The sequence below is a fragment of the Clarias gariepinus genome, chromosome 4 (assembly GCF_024256425.1).
Source record: "Clarias gariepinus isolate MV-2021 ecotype Netherlands chromosome 4, CGAR_prim_01v2, whole genome shotgun sequence".
NCBI lineage: Eukaryota > Metazoa > Chordata > Actinopteri > Siluriformes > Clariidae > Clarias > Clarias gariepinus.
The window spans coordinates 15,924,494-15,946,508 of NC_071103.1; the positions used below are offsets into that span (position 1 = coordinate 15,924,494).

General features: G+C 36.9%; 1 protein-coding gene across 1 annotated transcript; it reads right to left on the reverse strand.

Annotated features, from left to right (window-relative positions):
• Window positions 1-1,745: 1,745 nt before the first annotated feature.
• On the reverse strand, window positions 1,746-22,013 carry ahr1a (aryl hydrocarbon receptor 1a). Its single transcript, XM_053494166.1, has 11 exons — window positions 21,443-22,013; window positions 19,619-19,806; window positions 13,186-13,277; window positions 12,801-12,890; window positions 12,529-12,652; window positions 11,028-11,158; window positions 6,008-6,210; window positions 5,456-5,565; window positions 5,115-5,256; window positions 3,627-5,004; window positions 1,746-2,884 (listed from the first exon to the last, which is right to left on the reverse strand). The coding sequence occupies exons 1-11, from the start codon at window positions 21,505-21,507 to the stop codon at window positions 2,759-2,761; spliced, it is 2,649 nt and encodes an 882-aa protein (XP_053350141.1). The 5' UTR covers window positions 21,508-22,013; the 3' UTR covers window positions 1,746-2,758.
• Between the last annotated feature and the right edge of the window lie 2 nt (window positions 22,014-22,015).

Below are 22,015 nucleotides of genomic sequence, written 5' to 3' on the forward strand. Positions count from 1 at the left end.
GGTTCAAATGAGATGGGTTGGACTGGGTGTAAGAGGCACTGTGAATGTGAACCATGTCTCGGAAATGATCCAAAAGCCCGCCTGAGCAGAGACGCAGTTCGCAATCTTGTTCTAGGCAGCACTTGATTTTTGGTTACTCATAAAACCAACTTACAGAAGGAAAGTTATGAGCAGTTTTGTGACAGATTATCTTATAGCATCCAGCACTTCTTTGGATTAATATATAGCACGTTTTCCTTCGAGGTGGGCGTAGCTATACATGTCACTCAACGGCGCCAATCACTCACTCACTTATTCTTTCATTCATCATCCATACCGCTTCGATCTGTTTTCAGGTTCGTGGGGGGCCTGGAGCCTATCTCAGGAGACGAGACAGGGTACACCCTGGACAGCCTGCCAATCCATCACAGGGCACACACATGCACACACTCATTTACACACTACGGGCAATTTAAGAACGCCAATTAGCCTAATCTGCAGGTCTTTGGACTGTGGGAGGAAACCCACCAAGCACTGGGAGAACATGCAAACTTCATGTACGCAGAGACATGAATCGAGTCTGCCCGGGGATGGAGGTGACAGGGCAACAGTGCTAACCACTACACCACCGTGCTGGCTAAAGCCAATCAATGCAATAAAAAAACAGTAATATAAAGGGCCACCATGAGATAAAAAACGGATCATTGGAGCAACCACATGTAAAATGGCATGTAAAATACCTTAAATGAGAGTGTTATATTTATAAGCTATGTGGAGAAAAGATCGAAAGATCGATAGATAGATACTTTCTTTTAAATATTTTATTAAATATTTTAAAGATATCACTATACTCTGTAATGTTTAATCCACTAACTTGTGAAATAGTGGTTTACTACTGAACTGACAAAAATAAGTCAATATGTTTTCAGGTAGTTTTAATCTCAGTCAGATGGAAAAGAGGTAAGAGTAAAAATAATGATACACAGATACAAGAACAAACATTTGTCATAGAGACAGATTATTTAAAAGACATTTTAATTATTAAAAGACACCACTGCATGAGGACAAATTGTTGACACAACTAATTTTTATGTTGTGTGAAATTGTAAAATGTGGGAACATTAATATAGTATAATAAAATATAATATAATTTAACTTATTTGAATAAACTATTCATCATCCCAGTATAGACAGTCGGAGGACATTTTAGATAATTAGAAAATTAGGAAATACAACAAAAAATTTTTTTACTAATCTAAATAAAAAATTTATTCCAATAATAATTTTCAATATTTATTAAAATTACATTTAGTGGTGGATCTGATATGTAATTTATACAAAAATAAATTGTTTTAAACAACAACAAGATGGATAATTTAATTTCCAAATTCATAAGTAATTTACTCCAATATTTTCATTGTTCAATGAATTATTATTATTTAATTCATACAATAAAACATTAATGCATCCAAACAAATAGTAAAAAATATTCCGTTTTTTAAAGGAATGTATAGAAAAGTAGCACAGTGGTGCAGCAGGGTAGTGATGCTGCTTTACAGCTCCAGGGTCTCTGGCTCATTCCTGACCTAGGTTTAATGTCGGTATGATGTGTTACATGTTCTCCATGTGCCCCCTCAAAACCTCAAAAAAAAAAAAAAAAAAAAACATTCCAGTGAGGCTACTTTTAAGTTGCTCTTAGGTAAAATCTGTGCATACCTACTTCTGTACTACCACTTTGCGGCCAGCGAGAGAGACAGGGTCTGAACCAGGATAAAGCGATTATTGAAGATGAATGAACATATTAGGAACACACTTATTCCTACTGCACATACAAGTCACTGAGCTCATCGATACCTGTTCAAAAATTCTTCAAAAGTGTTAGCATGTTTTGACAAACCAAAGTGCAACAAATTTCAAAGTGTTAAATTACTGTATAAAACATACTGCTAAGATGAATATTAAAGATAGAAGATTCTCAGATTATTATAATATCCAGCTACCAATGTATTTTCATATAAACAGTGCTTACAAAATACCACAGATATATGTTGGTGAATCATTACAACTTAATTTCTATTATTCTTGTTAATGATTTAGATGAAGCAGCATAATTCTGTAGAATGCTCAAACCCTTTGTCTTCTCAAAATGACTACAATGCACAATACTGCAGAAGCATGATTGTCACTTGCTTTGTAAAAATATCACAGTTTACAAAAGGAAAAATTCACAATTTAATCCAGGTAAAATATTTGGCCTCGCTTATCTAAAAAAAAAAAAAAAAAAGTAAAATACAGCAGTCCACATCAGAAGTTAATTAATAATGTTAAATCATAGTCCATGATAAAAACTTAATTAGTTTCCATGGAATAATGGAAAATGTGCTTTAGCCTCTTGTACCATAAGTGCAGTTTAACCCACATAAAACACACACACATACACACACACACATGCACACACACAGGGATACCCTTTGTTCCTGGACCTGACTGGGGTTAACCCACAGCTCAGTTCAATATTCAATATTTTTGCTCAATTCCAGCAGCTTTTTACTTCTGTACTTTTCTGCTACTGCTTCATAACTCTTCCACACCTGCCTCTTTTCCCACTCCCTTTATCTCTATTCTATCCTTTTCCTCTGTTCTTTTCTTTTAATATTGCTCTGTTTAAAGTGAAACTGAAACTGAGTGTCTCGTCCTTACATCTCCTACTATGAGCACTGCTAAGCAGGGAGCTCCTCATACTTTGCTCTACATACCACACAGGTATATAGCTGTAAGTTTACATGTATCCCATGTATCCTGGATATTTCCTGCTGTCGGTAGAATGCTGCTGGGGAGGATGTGCTACAGGCCCACCGATACCTTCCTCTTCAAAGCTCCCCTGTAGGTTTCCAAGTGCACCATTCTGAAATAAGGAACCAGGAGACAAGTTTTAAATTCTAAAACAAAGAACATACTTTTAGAAATAAATAAGAACAGTAGACTCAGTATTCATGGCAATGTCAATTTACAAATGCAACCAAGCTGCCAGCATCCTCGAGATCAGTAACCACAATTTGAGCAATTACAACCAGATTTCCACTAACCAGCTAGCACTTTATTATACCTTATTCCTACTGTGTGAGAAGGTTGAAAGCTAAAGTTCTTTTAAGACACCAAACTGCGTTTTTTTTTTTTTTTTTTTTTAGATTTTCTGACCGTGCTACATCACATGTCACTATAATGGATTACTGTACCATCTTCTACATACATGATTTTACAGAAATCTATGAACGACCAGTTCCTCTGTGAATGACAAGAAAGAGAGAGAGTGTACAAAGTGGTAAACTTTTTCCTGCAAGGCTTCTGCTCAAAACTCGAGTCCAGTAGGTGTCACTAATCCACAAGCATCATTAGGTACAACCCAAATGTAAGTTTTTACATTTACAGTACTGCATAGGGAAATTCTTTCTTCACACATCATAGCACAGGTGGGGTCAGAACACAGACTTAGCCATGATACTGCACTGCTTGGACAAACAGGGTTTGCTTAATGGTCAAATGGTAAACCACTGACCTTCCGATTAGTAATTAAGTCTTACTATTCCTAACCTTTTTGTACATGAGAGGTGTTAAATACAAACATCCAGTTATCAAAAAACTCTTACCTGGCTTGTATAAGGCTGCTGGATATGCACACTACGATTGAGACTAGACTGTGCACAGAGATGACTTCCTCCATGAAGCTCTCCAGTCTGACAATGCTTCTCCTGATCCTTAGTATACAAGCAGGGTAGGAGCTCCTCTGGATACTCGTCCACTTGAGAGAGCCATGTCGGAATGTAGGAGGGGGGTAGTTCTTGGTTGCAGTTCATAGACACAGTGTTTACTTGGTTCGCATAGTTAAATCCCTGAGGAAAATGACTGGTTTCCAGGTAAAAGTTTCCATGTTGCTGCAATTCAGACTGTAACTCAGCTGGTAGTTGCTGGTCAATTGACCTGCTCTCTGTAACAGAGAGACTGGCACTACAATTCACCTTAGCATGCTTCAGTCTGTGATACCCATGCTTCTCAGGGCAAAAAAAGCACGAAGACTCGGGTTGGTACACATGCCTGTGATTCGCTGGATGATAAGCCTGCCGCTGTGGATTTAACTGAAGTACAGGCTGCGTTAAGCTTGGCTTTTCGTATGGATGAAACTGTCCTTGAAGAGATCCCTGATGATTTTGTTGCCTATCCTGCATAGAAGGCAGCTGTGAATAGGATTGCTTTGGTAAAAACTGCTGCATCTTTGGCTCTGGAGGCTCAACAAGAAAAGACATTGGCATTAAAGGAGAATGTAAAACTAGCTGTTGACCCTGTAAACATGAGATCGGTGCTGGCTGTGATGGAAGCTGTGGTTGAGGTGCAATACCAGAGAAACACCTCTCCTCCAGATTGTCCTGAATGCTGCTAGAAAGTGCAAAGTCTGCCTTCTTCCTAAGAGACTCTTGCACATAGGAGAGAACATCATCAGTAAAGTCTTCAAAGCCATATTGGTCATCTAGCTCTATGTTAAGGAACAGCTCTTCTTGGCGTAGAAGTTTTAGGTCTTCTGGAGTGATCCCCAGACTCCCCATGAAGCTCATAATCTCACAGTTGCTCTCTTCCCCTCTGGAGCTGGGGGCACCATCTGGTTTAAAGAGAGAATTCTCAGGGAGTGAAAGAACATTCTTCTGCCAGTTACTAGAAAAGATCCCACCAAGCTCTTCCTCATCGTCCTCAGGGTTCCAAACTCTTCTTGGCTCATCTGAACCTAAAGGAGACACATAGATAGACTCATCTTGTTTCAGCATGGAGCCCAGGAGAGAGTTGGGATCAAGTCCACCAGGGAGTTTCTGTTGGTTACTGTCTCCTGGAGCATCAGATGCAATAGATTCTGAGCCAGAGGGAGTGCCACTAAAGGACTTAGTTGGGTACATGTCATACAGCACAGCCTCTCCTGTGGTGAAATTGAAGGGGAGCATAAGGCTGCGTTTCTTTAAGCTCTCTTCTCCTTCTTCATCCCTGCACGAGAAAATTATGTAACTATGAGTTTAACTAAATGCATTGGAATATGCTGTATTTTTGGTATGGAAAATCTTTACACTAAAATAGTAAGGATGAATGGGACCTACATTAGTACTCTTTGAGAGGCAATGATAAAATCAGGTTGGCCATTTTTGTAGATAAGTCTGGCATTAGCCTGCACCCAAACCCAACCCTTCTGTTTGGTAAGGAGCCGAAATGCAGTCAACCCACTCTCACCTGTCTTTATCACTGCAAAGAAAAAGTTTCAGCATATTATTGACCTGGTATGCCTGTTGTTGAGGTTTTTTTCTTACCAAACAGTACAAAAGAATGTTACTCTATAACAATCAATTCAAAACAAAGCACAGGACAAGTACCTTCCTGCCCTTGACTGACTTCATATCAGGTTTGTGACTAAGTGTCTTTAACAAAAAGCCTAGGAACTTACTGCGAATGTGATTTTCTGCACAGTATAGCATGTCTGCTGCATGAATAAATTGGTAGCCTGTGCCACGGTAGCACAGCTCTGCGTCTGTGTAGCCCAGCACAATCTTCCCCCTGTGCAGAGCCAAACAGGAACAAATGAATGGCCTTGTAAAGGATACTTTAAAAAAAACTATTTTGAGGGCAAAAGAGTTATCATCTGGATGAGTCAGTGTGTTGTAGATAGTTGAACTGTTGTAGATAGTAGTATGCTGCTAGCAACCAGTATAAAAAGCACTTGATAGGACTAAAGTGATAAATGACATTTTTATCATGTGGTGTGTCATATTTTCTTCTTAAATAGAACAGTCAGTGAATGCTATGTTTAATAAATCCTGATGGTTTTGTTTAATAAATGTAAACTAACTGCACAAACTCCTGTTACACTTTTAAATAAAATTAAAATGTGAAAAAATAAATGAATTAATTTAATTTGCAGAGCCAAAAATCAAGCAAAAAGGAATCAAAATCATCCCCTTACAACATATCTGAGTACTAAATGAAGTGCATAACTCACTTGGCATCACATCCAGTTGGAGTAAAGTCCAATTTGTGTTTGGTCCTGAAGAAGACATTTCTGGCACGGATCTCTAAAATGGACAGAGGCTGTGCTGGACAGGCCATGGCAAATAAGGCCAGCTGAGGTGGAATGGGTTTGCCGTCAGGAGTCCTTTCATTCTGCCCATGCAAGAACTTTAAACGACCCTGAAAGTTCATGGCCTGCACATATCAAGGCCAACAGACAGATCGTCAGCCACGTTAGGCACCAAAATATAATAGCATATAGTGGTGATTAGAGGGAAAGATCAACACTGCTGCTAATTTAAAACCAGTAACTACACATTACAGTAAACTATCATGAAAAACAGATGGGCTTTTTAATCTAAAATCTTTTTATGTGGCAATACACTAGAAATAAACGTTAACAGTTTAGATTTTACATTTAAGCATACAACTAATGGCATTTTTTTATATTCTTCTGTTAAAACTGTTTTAGCTGTAATTTAAAAAGATATAATCTGTAATCCTTTAAAGTGAAACATCACTTTAATATCACAGGTAAAGACAGACTCAGGTGACTCAAATGACTCAGCATAAACATTTGCCTACATATAACTGACAGGAGAAAGGGATGTTAATTAATAAGCTCCCCTTGTGCCACTAGGGCACAGTGTGTGGAGTCTAGCACTAAAACATTTGCAACAGATCCTTTGGGTGCTATGATTACTTTGATTGGGATCTGGGGAGTTCGGAGGCCACGTCAGTGACCTTGGGGTTCTTTGTCTCCTGGGGCCCATACACAGAGAGCTTTGGTGCACTGGATGTTCTTGTGCCTTTCTATAATCGCCAGCATTTACTTATTTCAGCAATTTGTGCTGCATTGTTTTTTCTGGGGGCTTGGACCAGACGGGCTGCCCTTTAATCCCTACAGGCATGGGTGATACTTGAGTGCCCATGATAGTGTCACTAGTTCACTGGTATATAAATTATAATCAATGTTATTCAATTTACATTTAATTAATTCACCTGTCAGTGAATATAAATCATAAGAAATTGTAAAAATAAACAATTAAATATAATATATTATAATTATATTATATTTATACAAATAAATATAATATAATTTGTTTCCATTTATAACTTTGCTTTGTAAGCAAATTATTGCCCTAGAGAAACAAAAACAGAAATAAAGGATGAGGATTTTTTAAGTTGCTTTTTCAAAGTGATATCTGAAAATACATGTAAAAGCCAGAGTGTACAGAAGAGCTGCAGCAGCAAGAAGAGAGCAAAAAGGTAAGCAGAGAGAAAATGTACATCTTTGAAAATGACACTGAGCCAACTAAATGAAGATAGCAACAACACAAGTAGCTACTACAATGTTAGCTAAAAATGTAACATGATTATCCACCTTAGTCTTAGCAGCCTTAGGGTGTGTTCACATTTGTAGTTCGGACCAAAGCATAAAATGATACATTAGATTTGGTTTGCTGGTATAAAGTCCTGGTTCATTTTTTCAACATTAGAACAAAAGACAACAGACCACCAGCTAAAAACTCATGATTTGAGTTTCCATATGATGTATGGCCCTATGAGTTTTGGTTCTGCGGTTTTACTTTTTACTTTTTCACGAGACTTTCTCTTAAAATCATAAGGGGAATCAAGGGGGCCAGTTGAACATGTTCGAAGAAAAGAGCAAATATGCATAAGAGGCATATTTATACGCATGCGACCAGTCGCTATTAAGACTGTGAATCTTTCTGTCTCATTGCAGATTCAACAAAATTGGATTACTCACCATTGATCACAGGATGTTTTTTTTAATCGTTGTGCTCCCGGATTCATTTATAAAGCCGGTGAGACCGATACAATACTCCCACATCGGCTTAACCGGCACATATGAACAAAGAATACAGGACTTGGGACTATACATCAATTTATATACACATCAAAGTATTTTGTATACAGCTGTAAATAGTCGTATAGTGATGTTTTTCTAACCAGCTAAAGGAAGTGCGCGAAACCGGAAGTATGATCGCTCATATAAGCTGTACAATCCCAAGCTGGGAGTTTTATGCGTCCAAGGGTCAACTTTATCTATTTGGCTTTATTTGTGTTATTTAAAAAATATATAAATTTTAACATATCTTCCCATCTCACAGTTTTGTTACAATGGAGAAACCAGGCTACCGTTTTGTTTTCGGGCATGTCAATATGAAATGAACTATCAATAACATGTTAGTTGAGTTCTTAAATAGTCAGTACTCAGACCCTTTGTTATGACACTTGCAATTGAGCTTTGGTGCATCCTCCTCCTATTAATGGTCCTTGACATGCTTCTACAACTTGACGGAAGTCAACCTGTGCCTAACTGAATTCTTTGGACATATTTAGAAAAAGCAGCCACCTGTCAATATAAAGTATTACTATAAATAATGCATGTCAGAGTGAAAACTAATTCATGAGATTGAGAGAAATATCAATAAGGCCTGATTGTGTCAAGATACAGATCTGGGGAAGGATACAAGAAACTTACTGCACTTAACTTACTTAAAGTGCCCAAAAGCAAGGTAGCCTCAATCATTGTCAAATATAACAAATTAGGAAAGAACAAGATCCTAAATCTGGCCATCCAACAAAACTGAATAATTGTGTACAAAGGATCTTGGTCAGACAGGTTATCAAGAACCCTTCTGGAGATGGCAGAGCCTTACATAAGGACAACCATTACTGTAGCACTCCACCAATCAGGCCTCTATTGTAGAGTGGCTAGTCATAAGCCATTCCTCACTAAAACGCATATGACAGCCTGCAGGGAGTTTGAAAAAGACCCTGAATGACTCTCAGATCATGAGAAACAAAATCCTCTGGTGTGATGACACAATGATTGAACTATGTGAAATCAGGAAATGTATTGCACTGTGGTACTGTGCATCATTGTATTAAAACCATCCACGGTGGGGTTTTTTTCTGTAACTGGGGCTGGATGACTAGTCAGTATAGATAAGAAAAAGAATATAAAGAAAATAAAGAGCTACCCTAGGCAAAAACCTTTTTCAGAGAGCTAAGGATTCCACTCAGGCATCCAACCTAGTTGCTACGAAGAATGGAATAAACTGCTAAAAGAAAAGTGTGCCAAGCTTGTCGCACCATTTATAAGCAGACCTGCGGTTTCCATTGCTGCCAAAGGTGCTTCAATCAAGATGATCAGATGATACTTACGTGAAGTGCATATTTTTGTCTTTCTTTATATATATATATAAATTAACAAACCACTCCAAAAACCTGTTTTTACTGTGTCATTGTAGAGTATTGTGTATAAAAGTAAGAAAAATGGAATCTGATCCTGTAAAACATAAAAAAATGTGGAAAACTTATAAGTGTCTGAAAACTTTTTATCAGTAATGTATCTCACACACATCTCTTGTACAGCATTATGGATCACAACTGCTGCAAAACCTGTTCTACTGATATTTCAAAATGTCTAAAATAAGATTATATAGTAATTTTCTGAAAGGAAAAAAAAAGAAAAACTATTGCGATTTTGTCCTGGGAAACTTTTGAGCCTCAGGAAAATAATTAACCAAAATGAGTGAGAGTTCAAAATGGTGTTTATCTAATTGTTCTGTCGAGCTATTCATGTATGCATATCTTATAGAAACTCTGATTGTGTGTTAGGGAGAATTTAATAGCACACCTAAAAAACAGTCAAAAAATGCAATTCAAGAAATGCAAACTGTAGCTTTTGTGATAGTCTTCACTAGCCCATCCTTTAGCAATATTCCAAATATGTACTGTAGGTTGCCAAATACTTTCTCAGAACTCTACATAATCTGCAAGAGGACATTTAAGTTTAGTGCAAGTGTCTTGTGTTTTCACTTTAGAAATCAACAAAATATGCAGTTTGGCCATAAGTGCCAAAACATTTGTATAAAACTGTCCATTCATTCAAGTTTAACATCAATTCTCGCTATGCACACAACTCTAAATACACTCCTCAGAATAAACGAAGCTTTTTCAATTAAAAGGTAAACATGTATAAAGCGGTAGACACTTTTTACCATGAATTGAACACAATAAAGAAGTCTGTTCATGCTCTTAGAGTATATAGAAATACCACATTTCAACTATTATTTAATTTATTATGTAAGAAAACATAAGCTAATAAATGTTAGGTGTGGGATGAACCCCACATTCATAAGTGGGCAGGGGAAATAACCAGGGTAACCTAGCAAGCAATTTATTACTTAAAAGTACTTGTTACTTAAAATAATCTGGTTTAAACTTTATACCACAGGTTAACCTGGTAAACTTTATACCAACAGTTTGAAATTTGTTATATGATTAAAGTTAATCCTGGGATATAATATTTAGCAAAAACATTGTGAATGTCTGTTATTTGTCAGGTGCTAAGGGGCACTGACGGTATTCATCTAGAAGAATAGTGGACAGTCAGTGGAAGCTCAGGGTATCCTATGCATTTGTTGCACATGTTACAGTTGCCGTTATATTTGGGGGGGAACACCCACACCCACACTCAGTGGCTCTATTAAGCTGCAAGAGGCATTTTGCTGATAAGGTCTGGGTCCAGCACACACACACACACACACACACACACACACACACACATATACACACATATTTAAAAAATGATTTAGTTACATATATATGTTTGCATTTGAGGTGGTAATATATAGAAGTTCCTCTATAACCTTAAAGGTGGTGCTCTAAATTATTCACATGATGGTAGGCAGCAGAGCATCCTGTGTGGTAGGAGCAAATTATTTGCTAAGTTTGTTTGTTAAGAATTGTAATAAAAGCAGAAAAAAAATATTGGCAAATAAGGATATTTACAAAACCGCAATCACAATACAATTCAATCATCAGGCTTTCAGAAGTGTTACTTGGTGTGTTAGTTGGTGTATTACAACTTTGTAGTTTTGTGACACTCAACATAATTCAAAATATGCCTACTGCATTTTCTCACAATATGTTCAGTATCTTATTGTCCTTTTCATTTCTGACCTTCTCCAACTTACCAGAAATCCAGAGGAATTGTTCAGTAGACATCTTAATCTGCATATGAAATTTCTTTCCAGAAAGGCTGAGTTCTCTGGTGGTAACTGCTCAGGGATGTAATATGTATGGGGTAACTGTGAATCTTGGTTAGCTGCAAAAAAAAAAAAAAAAAAATGCTTTTGATTTTTAGGCAGATTAATATATAATAAACTCGCATGCAAATCAATGCAATATGAAGCCAACTGGCATCTGCCTATGTGTAATTTATAATGCACTGCATACAATTCAGTGCAGGAAGCATGCTTTGCTGGTCAGACCCACAATGTGCATGTATCTGGATAAAAATAAAACAGCAGACAGCCTTTCTGTCAGCAGGCTCTGGTCCTGTGCTGAATAACATGACAGTATTTGTAGGTTGGATAATTAGCCCTTTTGTAAAACATATGTGAACTGGAATTGTATTTAAAGCTGTGATCTGGAAATTTACAGCTCATTTGCCTCTGTGAACTATATCTGAGGCATCACAAAAGGATCAATCAAAAAAGGAGCATGTGAGCAACTGATAACAGCTATAAATACCTATCAGCTACGTACACAGCCTACATTACAGTAAAGTTTAGGGGCCCTAAGAGAGCTACAAAATATTTAATTTTTTTCAGCTTATTTTACAACTGTGAAATTCACAGCACAATTATTAAAGTCATTATAATAATTTTTTTGGTATTAGTCCATAGGAATGTTCATGTGATATATGCAAATCTCAATTAAGACCATAAGTAAGCTACCGGGAGGAAAACAACCAACCACTACGCCACTGAGCCACCCAGCTTTAAATGTAATAAAATCTATTATGCAAGTAGATAGTTCAGGAAAATAATTAACTAATATATAACTGAAAACATATTAATCATTACCTTAATATTTTATTAATAATTAAGTCAATATATATTGTTCTTCTTGACAGTTCAACGATTCCATGATTGCAAAAGGATCCCCTGAAGAAGAACTCCTGTAAGTGCAATGAATCTGTTTCCCTTGTCCTTGTTTTTTCCTGGCCTGGCCGCTACCTCAGTGTTTCCCGTACAGTGATTTATTTGTGGCAGCATGCCAGAATATTAACACTGACTGGCAAATGCTGGCTTTCATTTTTTTTTTCATATTAGGCCTAATCCACATGTTCACAGGTATTTTTTTTTTCCTTCTTTGATAAGAAAAAAAAAACGTACAGCCATGTTGGGCAGTCAGAAGCCTGAAAAAGCTTCAGAGAGTGTCACACTCTGCACATATCTCAGTTTTTAAAAATACACATGTACCACAGACCCTTATGGCATTGGAAATTGCACAGACTGGCTTAGCCACTCTGCTATAAAACATGGTGACAACAAACACATCATGAGCAAAAGCATCACATGCATTAGTCTCAAAACACCCATGCTTTTACACATGCATGCATGCATTAGTCCCACAACTAAATTTGTCTCATAGCTTTTCACAAAAAAGCCCTATTAATCGTACTTTTACCTTGTACTAGTTGGCCAGTGTCTGAAGAGTTACTGGGGTTGAGAGCCCAGTGGAGCTGCCGGTGAAACTCAGCCCTGTCTTCTGTGTGAATGAGCTCATAAACACTCTGATGTATGATATCTGACTGTGAAAAGCAAAAATAAACACAACTCACTAAAACAAGAGCATAAATACACAGTGTCCAGCAGTTAAGTGACATGACAAAAAAATAAATAAATACAGTGCTAAAATAAATGAGAATTTTTAAACTTCAGAGCGAAACTGAGACCAACCTGATGGAACCCAAGATATTCTTGAACAGTTGAAGACACATAAAAAACTGTCCCGTTTGAAGTGACCACCAAAACAAACCCATTTATGACCTACGAGAAAAAAAGAAGTTGAACATGGATGGCTGTTTTAAGATATTACTGTAACCAGTACAATTTACCAGATTTCCTTTATATGATAAGTAGAAAGTAGTTTAGCCTCTGATACTTGAAAAAGAAACCTCTGATATTTGAAAAAATATAACACAAGTATACAAAAATTAAAATGTAATGGCCTTATTTAAGAGATATATATTGAATCTTTAAAAACCTGAAAAAAAAATGTGTTCACTTTTTGGTAGCTAAGTGCCATAAAAATTATATTAGTTCGAACAGAGACACAAATTACCTGTAACAGCAGTTCACCTTCTGACAAATCCCCAACATGTGTTTTTGGGTTATTGTTTACTGGTCGGTTAGAGCTGCTTGTTTTCAGGACAGCTAGAAAACAGAACACAAGTAATAAGAAAAATACCTGTGTAAGATAATGAGCTTGGTAAGGAGATAAATACTGAAAATGTTCCATGTTCGTTCTGCCTGAAGGAAGGATGTAAGATATAGACATAGATTAATGTTCAGTGCTTAAATGTCCATAAAGGTTGAAGCTCAAAACATTTCTCAGCAGCATGTTTTAAACATGTTATACTGTATGTATTAATATATGCTTGTTCACAAAGGTTGTCAAAAATTCAGGTACTAATACAGTTCACTATATCATGTTAGTCTAATCGGACTATTTGCTTCTAAAATAAAATATAAAAATTATACATTTGGCTTTAGTCCCATTTGTGCTTAAGGGTGCAATACCCCATAGTGAAGGTTAAATAGCAACTTTAAATGCTTTGTTTACTGATGGTGTGGTGTTGAAAGAAGAAAGTTAAACATTTAAAGAAACTTTAGCACACTCCTTTAATGCTATACAGAACAGGAATCATGAAAAACTGTTGCAAACCTTGGAACAAAAAAAAATAATAATATTTTCTCCATAAAACATGAATTCGAATTCAATAAAATAAACTTGAAACAAATGAATCTGCAATATGATCAATGGGAGACTATATTAACAGGGGTCTGGGTAAAAACTGTTATAAGTGAGGTTTCGACTAAAAACTATATAAAATTGTATATAGTGCTGTCTTGCCTACAGCCACGTTTATCATTTCCCACCTACAGCAGATACGAAGCACAAAACCGCCGCTCGACTTGTCTCCTCAACTACCAGTTCCTTCCCTGTATACAGAATGATGTTAAATCAACATTGCGGTAAACGGTAAAAGTGCACCTTCTCTTCTGTGAAATGAGTTTACAGCAGTATTAGCTATTGAGCATTAAACATGTGCAATATTAGTATTAGCAACATTAAAGTTTCACTGATTTTAACTCACTAGATTGCTGCCAGTGCTATTAGCTACTGTCTGCTGGCTAGCTTTTTAAAAATCGTTATGCTCTTCTGTTATTTCTGTGCTGGAATTTCAGTCGAAAATGTTGCATGACAGTTTAAAGTTTATCATATTACCATGTCACTGAGACACTCAAGCCCATACCTGCAATACTGTGTTTAAAGTAGTTTTATGAGCTTTACAGGCACTAACAGAGCAAACAAAGATATACTTTCAAGCAGGTCTCCAAGTGTGTGTTTTTTTTTCTCCCCACTTCAAATGCCAAACATGCTAAGGTGGGAAATCTGCTCATTATACCTTGTAAATTAACACTTACAGAACAACAGGACTTAATTGAAACTCCCACTTTTAAATTCTACCAGATATAAAGTAGGTTGGAAAAATGTCGCCTTGTCTTGATTTCTACTGCGACATCCAGATGGTAGGGTCAGAATTAGGCGTAAACAACATGAAAGCATGGATGGATCCTGCTGTGTACCAGTGGTGGTCTCTTAGAAATGTGGTAGCTCAGTGGATTAGGCATTGGACTATGGTTCAGATAGTCCCAGGTTTAAAACCCACAACCACCAAGTTGCCACTGTTGGGCCCTTAAGGAAGGCCCTTAACCCTCATCTGCTCAGATGAATAATGAGATAATGTAAGTTGCTCTGGATAAAAGCGTCTGCCAAATGCCTAAATGTAATGTAAGTAGTGTCCAGTAATTATTTTGCCTGTTTTCAGCTTATCTAGTTAAATACAGTTGAATTTTGCTTTTCTTTTTCACTTACAACATAACTGTTATACGTCACAAAGTCAAAACAAATATGAAAAAACAGGGTTGAGGGCTGAGCTTAGTGGAGCTTCGGTTAATCCCTTGAATGTATGACTAAGAGAAAAAACATGGTTAACCCATGCTCTCTTTTTCAGAAATAAATAACAAAAATATATGATATTTTAGCAACATCGTAGAAGGGTACTGGTATAGTATAAAAGCTATGATTAAGGTAATCATCGCCATGCTGATGTATATGAAAATAAAAATGCTTTATTAATTACTTTAGGTTTAGTAGATAAGTAGGTCTGTTAATTTTAGTCTGCTTTTAATGGCCAGGAAAAATGTATGAGTAAGCTAGTACAATTAAAATTAAAGAAAGAAGGAAAACCACAATCCAATTCAATGTTTAAATTAAAGAATTGACAAGAGATGTTTAATTATAAGAATAATAATTCGTTGTAGCCTTAAATCCAAAAGAACTGCAAACCACTGCAGTATAGTGGTTCCCAAGCCTCATACGGTTTGTGGGAAAAAAACAGGGCAGTCTCCAATTTTAAAAAAGGGAAAAAGAAAGAAAGAAAATTACAGAGAAGACAAAGCTATATGTAACTAGACTCCAGTTTACTGTTTGATATGAAAAGTGCTTTAAGGCTCTTTAGTAAACAGGCTTGTATAGAAGAGGAAATGTGTGCTAGTAAAACATTAAGATCATATCTCAGTAGGCTTCTCTGTACTGTTTGCATGCAAAATGTTATGAGCAGGGCCCTGAAGAATTTCTCTCACTCCACCACTGGCTCGCATCAACACTTGGCAGGGTCCCTGATGTTCAATGAAACGGGTCAAAGTTTTGAGCTGGAGACAGAACATATCAACCTCTTTCATAATTCTCCCCTGCAATGTCGAAAGTTCACAGAGTCTGTTCAAAATTACTCACGCAAGCTCTCTGGGCCAGCCCTCAAGAGACCAGGCATAATGGTGCAGATAGAACACAACAACAATAATCAGTGGGCTCTCAGGGCCCATGAAGGAAACTCATGCATGAATGGGCAATCCATTGGGCTATTTTCTCATGCCATTTGCCAGCCACCTCTGGTTTCAGCCTAACTCAATAATGACCTGCTCAGACTCTAAGGACCTTCAGCACTTATTTTTCTTTGTTTCACTTTCAGATACTTATTTTTAGCGATTCGTTTTGTCTTGCGGCTATATGCCCCTAGAACGGCTGAATGCGTTTTTAAAAGTCGTACCATGTTCTGTTTATTGCTGAGTCTAAAAACTTAGCTGCCAAACAACAGTCTTGTGGTTAATCGGCTCTAGTGTGGTTAAGTGGTTTACCCTTGTGTGTCCTATCATGGGTTAATTGTGTATCTCGAGAGTCCGCTAATTTAGTTGGGTTTCCACTTATATTCAGCTCTGGGGCTGGGGTTTTACCTTTATACAACATACCTCTCATTCTCTTTCCCAAATCTGCTTTAAAGCTTTGAACCATCTTATCATTTTGATTCATACACATTTACATCTCATAGAAACTTCCATTCTTTGGTTGTGTAAAGCTGCTTTGCGACAATGACAATTGTTAAAAACACTGTAAAAAATAAAATTTAATTTAATTAAATTGAATTTCCCCATGTGTATACTATACACTTAGTAGTTCAAGACCAATTAGGGCTGAAAGATTGAGAATCTGATTCAGAGTCTGGGTCAATAGCTGCTACATTGCTAATGCTGCTCTTGCCAGAATGGCTCTCTTGAGGTAATTCCACAGGATCTCTATTGGGTTGAGTTCTGTAGTGAACTAAATCCCAAACACAGGAGTCGTGGCTCTAGCAAGACTTTTTTTAAAGAGATACACTTAGGGGAACTGTGCTTGATTTACATGCTAAGTGTAGTGTGATACAGATACATGGAGCAGTGGGGTCACTTGGTGTAGAAAACCAACAAATCAATCAACTAGAACTTTTGCTCACTCATAAGCTAACATCAGTCATCTGGATGGCATGACGCTGAATGTTGACTCCACGTTTTGCACACTCTGCTGTTTCTATTGATGATGCTTCCCCAACTGTGCAGAGTTCAGAAATTAAGCCAAAAAGCCTGGGGTCCTTTGCACTACGCATTTCACCCATTTTTGCAACCTCAGTCAGGCTGCCAGTGCTTGTGGGTTTGGCCCATGGGCATAAATTAAAAACAGAAGGCTGAAAACTGCTTTGGAAAGTCATCTGCTTTTGAATCCAATGACCTCCAGTACACAACTTTTATGGTCTTAAGTGGAAGCTGTTACATGAATGATGTGCACTCCACATGCTAGTCAGTGCATTTATAAATTTCTAAAATACAAACTTTTGACCAAGATTTTTTAAATGGATTTTTTCCCTGATTTTCAGGACCTGCCACTTTCCTATGAAGGCAACAGCTACAAACCAGGGAGGGTAAAGACTATCACAAACTTCCTCCAAGAACGTCTGAAGGTGCCAGCCGACCGCATGTTTTCCATCTACGACTCACACAAAGAATTACTTCGATAGTTGATGACAGCATCTTTTTAAAGAGAAGATGTGACTAGGATGTGATTAATTCAATTCAATTCAATTTTATTTGTATAGCGCTTTTAGCAATTTTCATTGCCGCAAAGCAGCTTTACATAGTCAAAAGAATTATATAAGTTTGTATGAAATGTGAATTTGTATGAATCAAAATGGTCAGTTTGTCCCTGGTGAGCAAGCCGAGGGCGACAGTGGCAAGGAAAAACTCCCTGAGATGGTAATAGGAAGAAACCTTGAGAGGAACCAGACTCAACAGGGAACCCATCCTCATTTGGGTGAAACAGAAAGCAGTAAATGATCTGCATTTATACAGTGTGTAGGGTGGGAGGCAGTTCAGCTATAATAGCTGATGTTAATTGATGTTAATATGGAGTCCAGGTAGTTATTACCAATTAATTCCTGCTTTACTATAAAGTGTGGTGGTTAACTGTTGCACTTCCCAAAAAAGAGTCAATTTAAACTTGCCAAAAGAAAGATTTGAATCTAAAAAAAGTCTGGGTATAAACTTTGTGCCTGAGAAAAATCATTTGCCAAACTGGATCAAAGTCTAAAAATGGTGTTTATTGCAATTTCGCAATAAAAAGTGCAACTCCTTACATGTTCTCCTATGATAGCATGCCACTCTACAAGGAGCATACAGTATACTCAGGAATTCCATAGAGCGGAGGTGATCCATGCCTGGAGCTCTGCACTGCTGCCACTTTGACATCACAGAGGTATGCATAGTAAATTGCACTATTTATTAATATAATATTTTTTATATAAATTATTTATTCTGAGTGTATGGCTTTAAAAAGGTTTATTTATTTATTGTTCAGCTATTTTTTACTTCTGTAATCATTTAAAACTATATCACAAAAAACTTGGGCACACTACAACTAGCGAGATCATTGTCTTGCCAAAAAGAAATAAAACATTTATATACCAACAGCTGGGCTGCCAAAGAAGGCCGATTCAGTAAGAGCTCTAACTCATATATCTCCCACTGACATAACTAATAAAACTGTTAATATAACTGTCAGAAGTGATTTATTTACTTCATTGTCCAATAGCCAAAAAAACGTACACTTCATATTGATTCTTTCATTTGATAGGTTTATTTAAACAGTTTGCTCTGAATCGTTCCCTTAATCCTTTTGTCCTATACCCGGCAATCTGATTGTGGTTAGGCACTATTTTTTCCCAGAAATATTAATTACCTTAGTGTAATCAGTATTTCCAGAATTAATCAGAATTTAGTCACCTTAAATGTAAACACATCATCAAGTAAAATTTAAGTTAGATTCATATCTTCTTTATGTAAAACAGACTTTCTCTGACAGGGTGAGTATATGTATATTGTATATTTATTTTTTACTTTCTGCAGGATCTCTTACTCACTGGTGACATCCTGTTGTAAATAAATCGTTTAATTTGCAGGACAAATATTGCAAATACTACAAATAATTTGCAGGAAGGTGTGGCTATTTTCTGAGAAGTGTGTTTTGGCCTCAGTTTGGGCCATATTCAAATATACAGTAAAATCCTGGAAAATATTGTCAATAAACTGCCGGTATTGGCTGCCGACATTGGTTTATATTTGTGTAGAGCAGGAAAAATTATAGTTAAAGACCTCCTGCTTATACTGTGTTTATATGCACAATTATTTTCATTTAAGACATAAAAAAACAATCCTATCCCTTTAACACCTGGTATTATACTTCACATAACAACAAGACCAATAAACAAGCTGTGAGAACTCAATTAAAGGACTGTTTTGCACACAATGTCTAAACCAAACAATGTACAGAAAGATGAATAAACCACTATCCTACCATAAAACCATCTAGAATATTGAAATATTGCAATAGCTTCAGATGAAACACATGAAACACAACACCTAGCAACAATACCAAAACCATTAATATTGTCCTTCTTGTATTTTGTCTAATTTTACCTCATAGTGCCTCCGATTAAGAACTTTAACTCAATTATGCATCATTAATCTTTTTGTGGAAAAGTAACACACATGTGTCTGTCTTGCATCAACAGGAGCAGCTGATGCAGCTGAATGACTACTGTCATGTGTGTGTAACTTAAACTTACTATTAAAGTGATTCTTGGCTCGCAGACAGCCAACGCTCAGCCTGAGAACTGTTAGTTTGTCCAGTTTAGCGATGACATCCTGACGGAAAGGCAGCAGGCTGGCCAGCCGGTCCAGTTCTCCATTCAGTCGATCGCGGTGCCTTTTAGAGGGATTTGACTTTGCTGGTTCAACTGAAGTCTCCTTTACACTGCAGGAGAGGAAAATACCTTTATTTCTTTATATAATCCCCTGATGCACTAATTCACTGATACACTAATGAATTCTACTTTAAACAAAACTATTTATCTAATCTCTAAAGCGATATTTAAATATTTTTCTACATGTCCTAGATTGTATTCGCAAGAGGTTCAGATGCGAATGCGTGTACCATTACACTCATATCAACATGTCATATTAAATTCAGCATCATATGGTCACTTTTTTACTTTATTAAAGGTTTCAGCATGTGTATCCTGGTGGAACTTCTCACTAGTCTTGGTAAAATGGAAAGCTGAACTACAGCTGTAACTCCTACTTTTAGAAAATGTCACAGGGAAATAACTGAACAAATGAAGTAAATAAAGTGAGAAGATATTTTCTTGTTAGGCATGCTAGCTTCTGAGTGTTTGGTTATTTTACTAGAGATTTTACCTGGTAGTTAACCTTAAAAAAAAGAAATATAATTTAAAAGATAATAGCTAACCAGGACTAGCACACAAAAAAGCATGAAGAAGCCTAGTGTTATGATATGCTTACTATGGTGTAGTAACATATCATGTATATGATATATAAATTATAAATAATGTATATATCATATGAGTTGTGTATATCATATAAATTGGTGGCATAGGAACCTCCAGGAGTTTGCATGTTCCCCCTGTGCTTGATGGGTTTCCTCCAGGTACCCCAGTTTCCTCCCGCAGCCCAAAGACATGCAGATTAGGCTAATTGGCGTTCCCAAATTACCTGTAGTGTGTAAAAAAGCATGTGTGTGTGTATGTAGGTGTGTGCCCTGCAATGGACACTCTGTCCAGGATGACTCAACGCCCCTCAAATCTGTATACAGGATGAAGCGGTATAGACCACTATCTTATAAATTATGTGTTACAAAATTGTAGTACCTTATAATTGCTACATAAATATAAATAAAATATTCTTGAATAATAATAATATTTTTTACATTTATAATAGAGATGAACAGGTCGATAGGCCAGTGACCAGAATTGGCTGGTTTTCAGATAGATGAACTGTGACCGGACGATTAACCTGAAATATAAACAATTCTGTACTGAGTGCAGCTTCCAAATGGCGCAACAGAAAATGCATTTTTTATGGCGTTAAACTTGTATTTGAAGTTAGTTTGTGTTGTTTAAAGTCTGCACTTGTTTTTTTAAGTAAAAAAAAGACGATTGCTATAAGGAAAGGGATAGTTTTAATTTATCATTAAACTTTTTAAAAGGTTTAAAATTGTTACAAAATCAGGGGAAATGTTATATCGGATCGGGATATTTATAAAACCGTGATACGTATAAAATCGCAATAATAATCGAATCAAGTATGGTTATAATATCATATTGGGAGGTGACTGGTGATTCTGGTTATTGACATTATATACACGTATATAATTGATATGATATAAGTCATTTGTAATATATGAGGTGTTGCTTGTATGCAATAATAATCACTTTACTTATTTGTAATGTTGGTTTTAAAAATATCACACTAGTATTGTTAGTAATACAGTTGGGACGCTGACCTGAGTGACTCAGGCTGTGTGACTGAACTGTTATTGTCATCCATGATGATGAAAATGAGTTTTCCACAAGAGTAAAGTGGGTTTGTACCTTTTTGGGGCGGGTTTCCTCCGTTTGCGATTCGCATAAATATTCTTGGTGTTGGTGGTCTCCATTGTCTTGGTCCTGGTTTGACTTTGTCCCTGGTGTAAAGTCAAAACAAACCCCCTGCGCTGGAGGCGGCTTGGCTTAGCCGGAGCGTCGCTACTCGTAGCTTGTGGCTAACAGTCCATCCAAACTACTCATATTAAAGCGTTAACTATTAATCTCACGCTGAGTCGGTCTACAGCACGATGCCAACCCATGGACCTGGACTTCCTTTACCCTACACATTACATGACTGTCCACACCTGTCCTGAACGCCGGAGTTAACGTTACCTCGCTCGCTAACACTGCACAACTTACGCACTAGCTAACTTTACTCAATTTTAACGCTCAATTATTCAGCTAAGTAACTCCTCCGCAGCGGCGCGCGCTAACTCTTTCCTTCACAAATGAATCGCAAACCACTATTTAACTTCTACATTAGCTGGTTTGTTAAATATTCATGCAGACATAACCTGGTTGTCAACAAACTCGGTAGCTCCGGAGCTCTCTCACTCCCCTGTCACTGCGACATCAGCC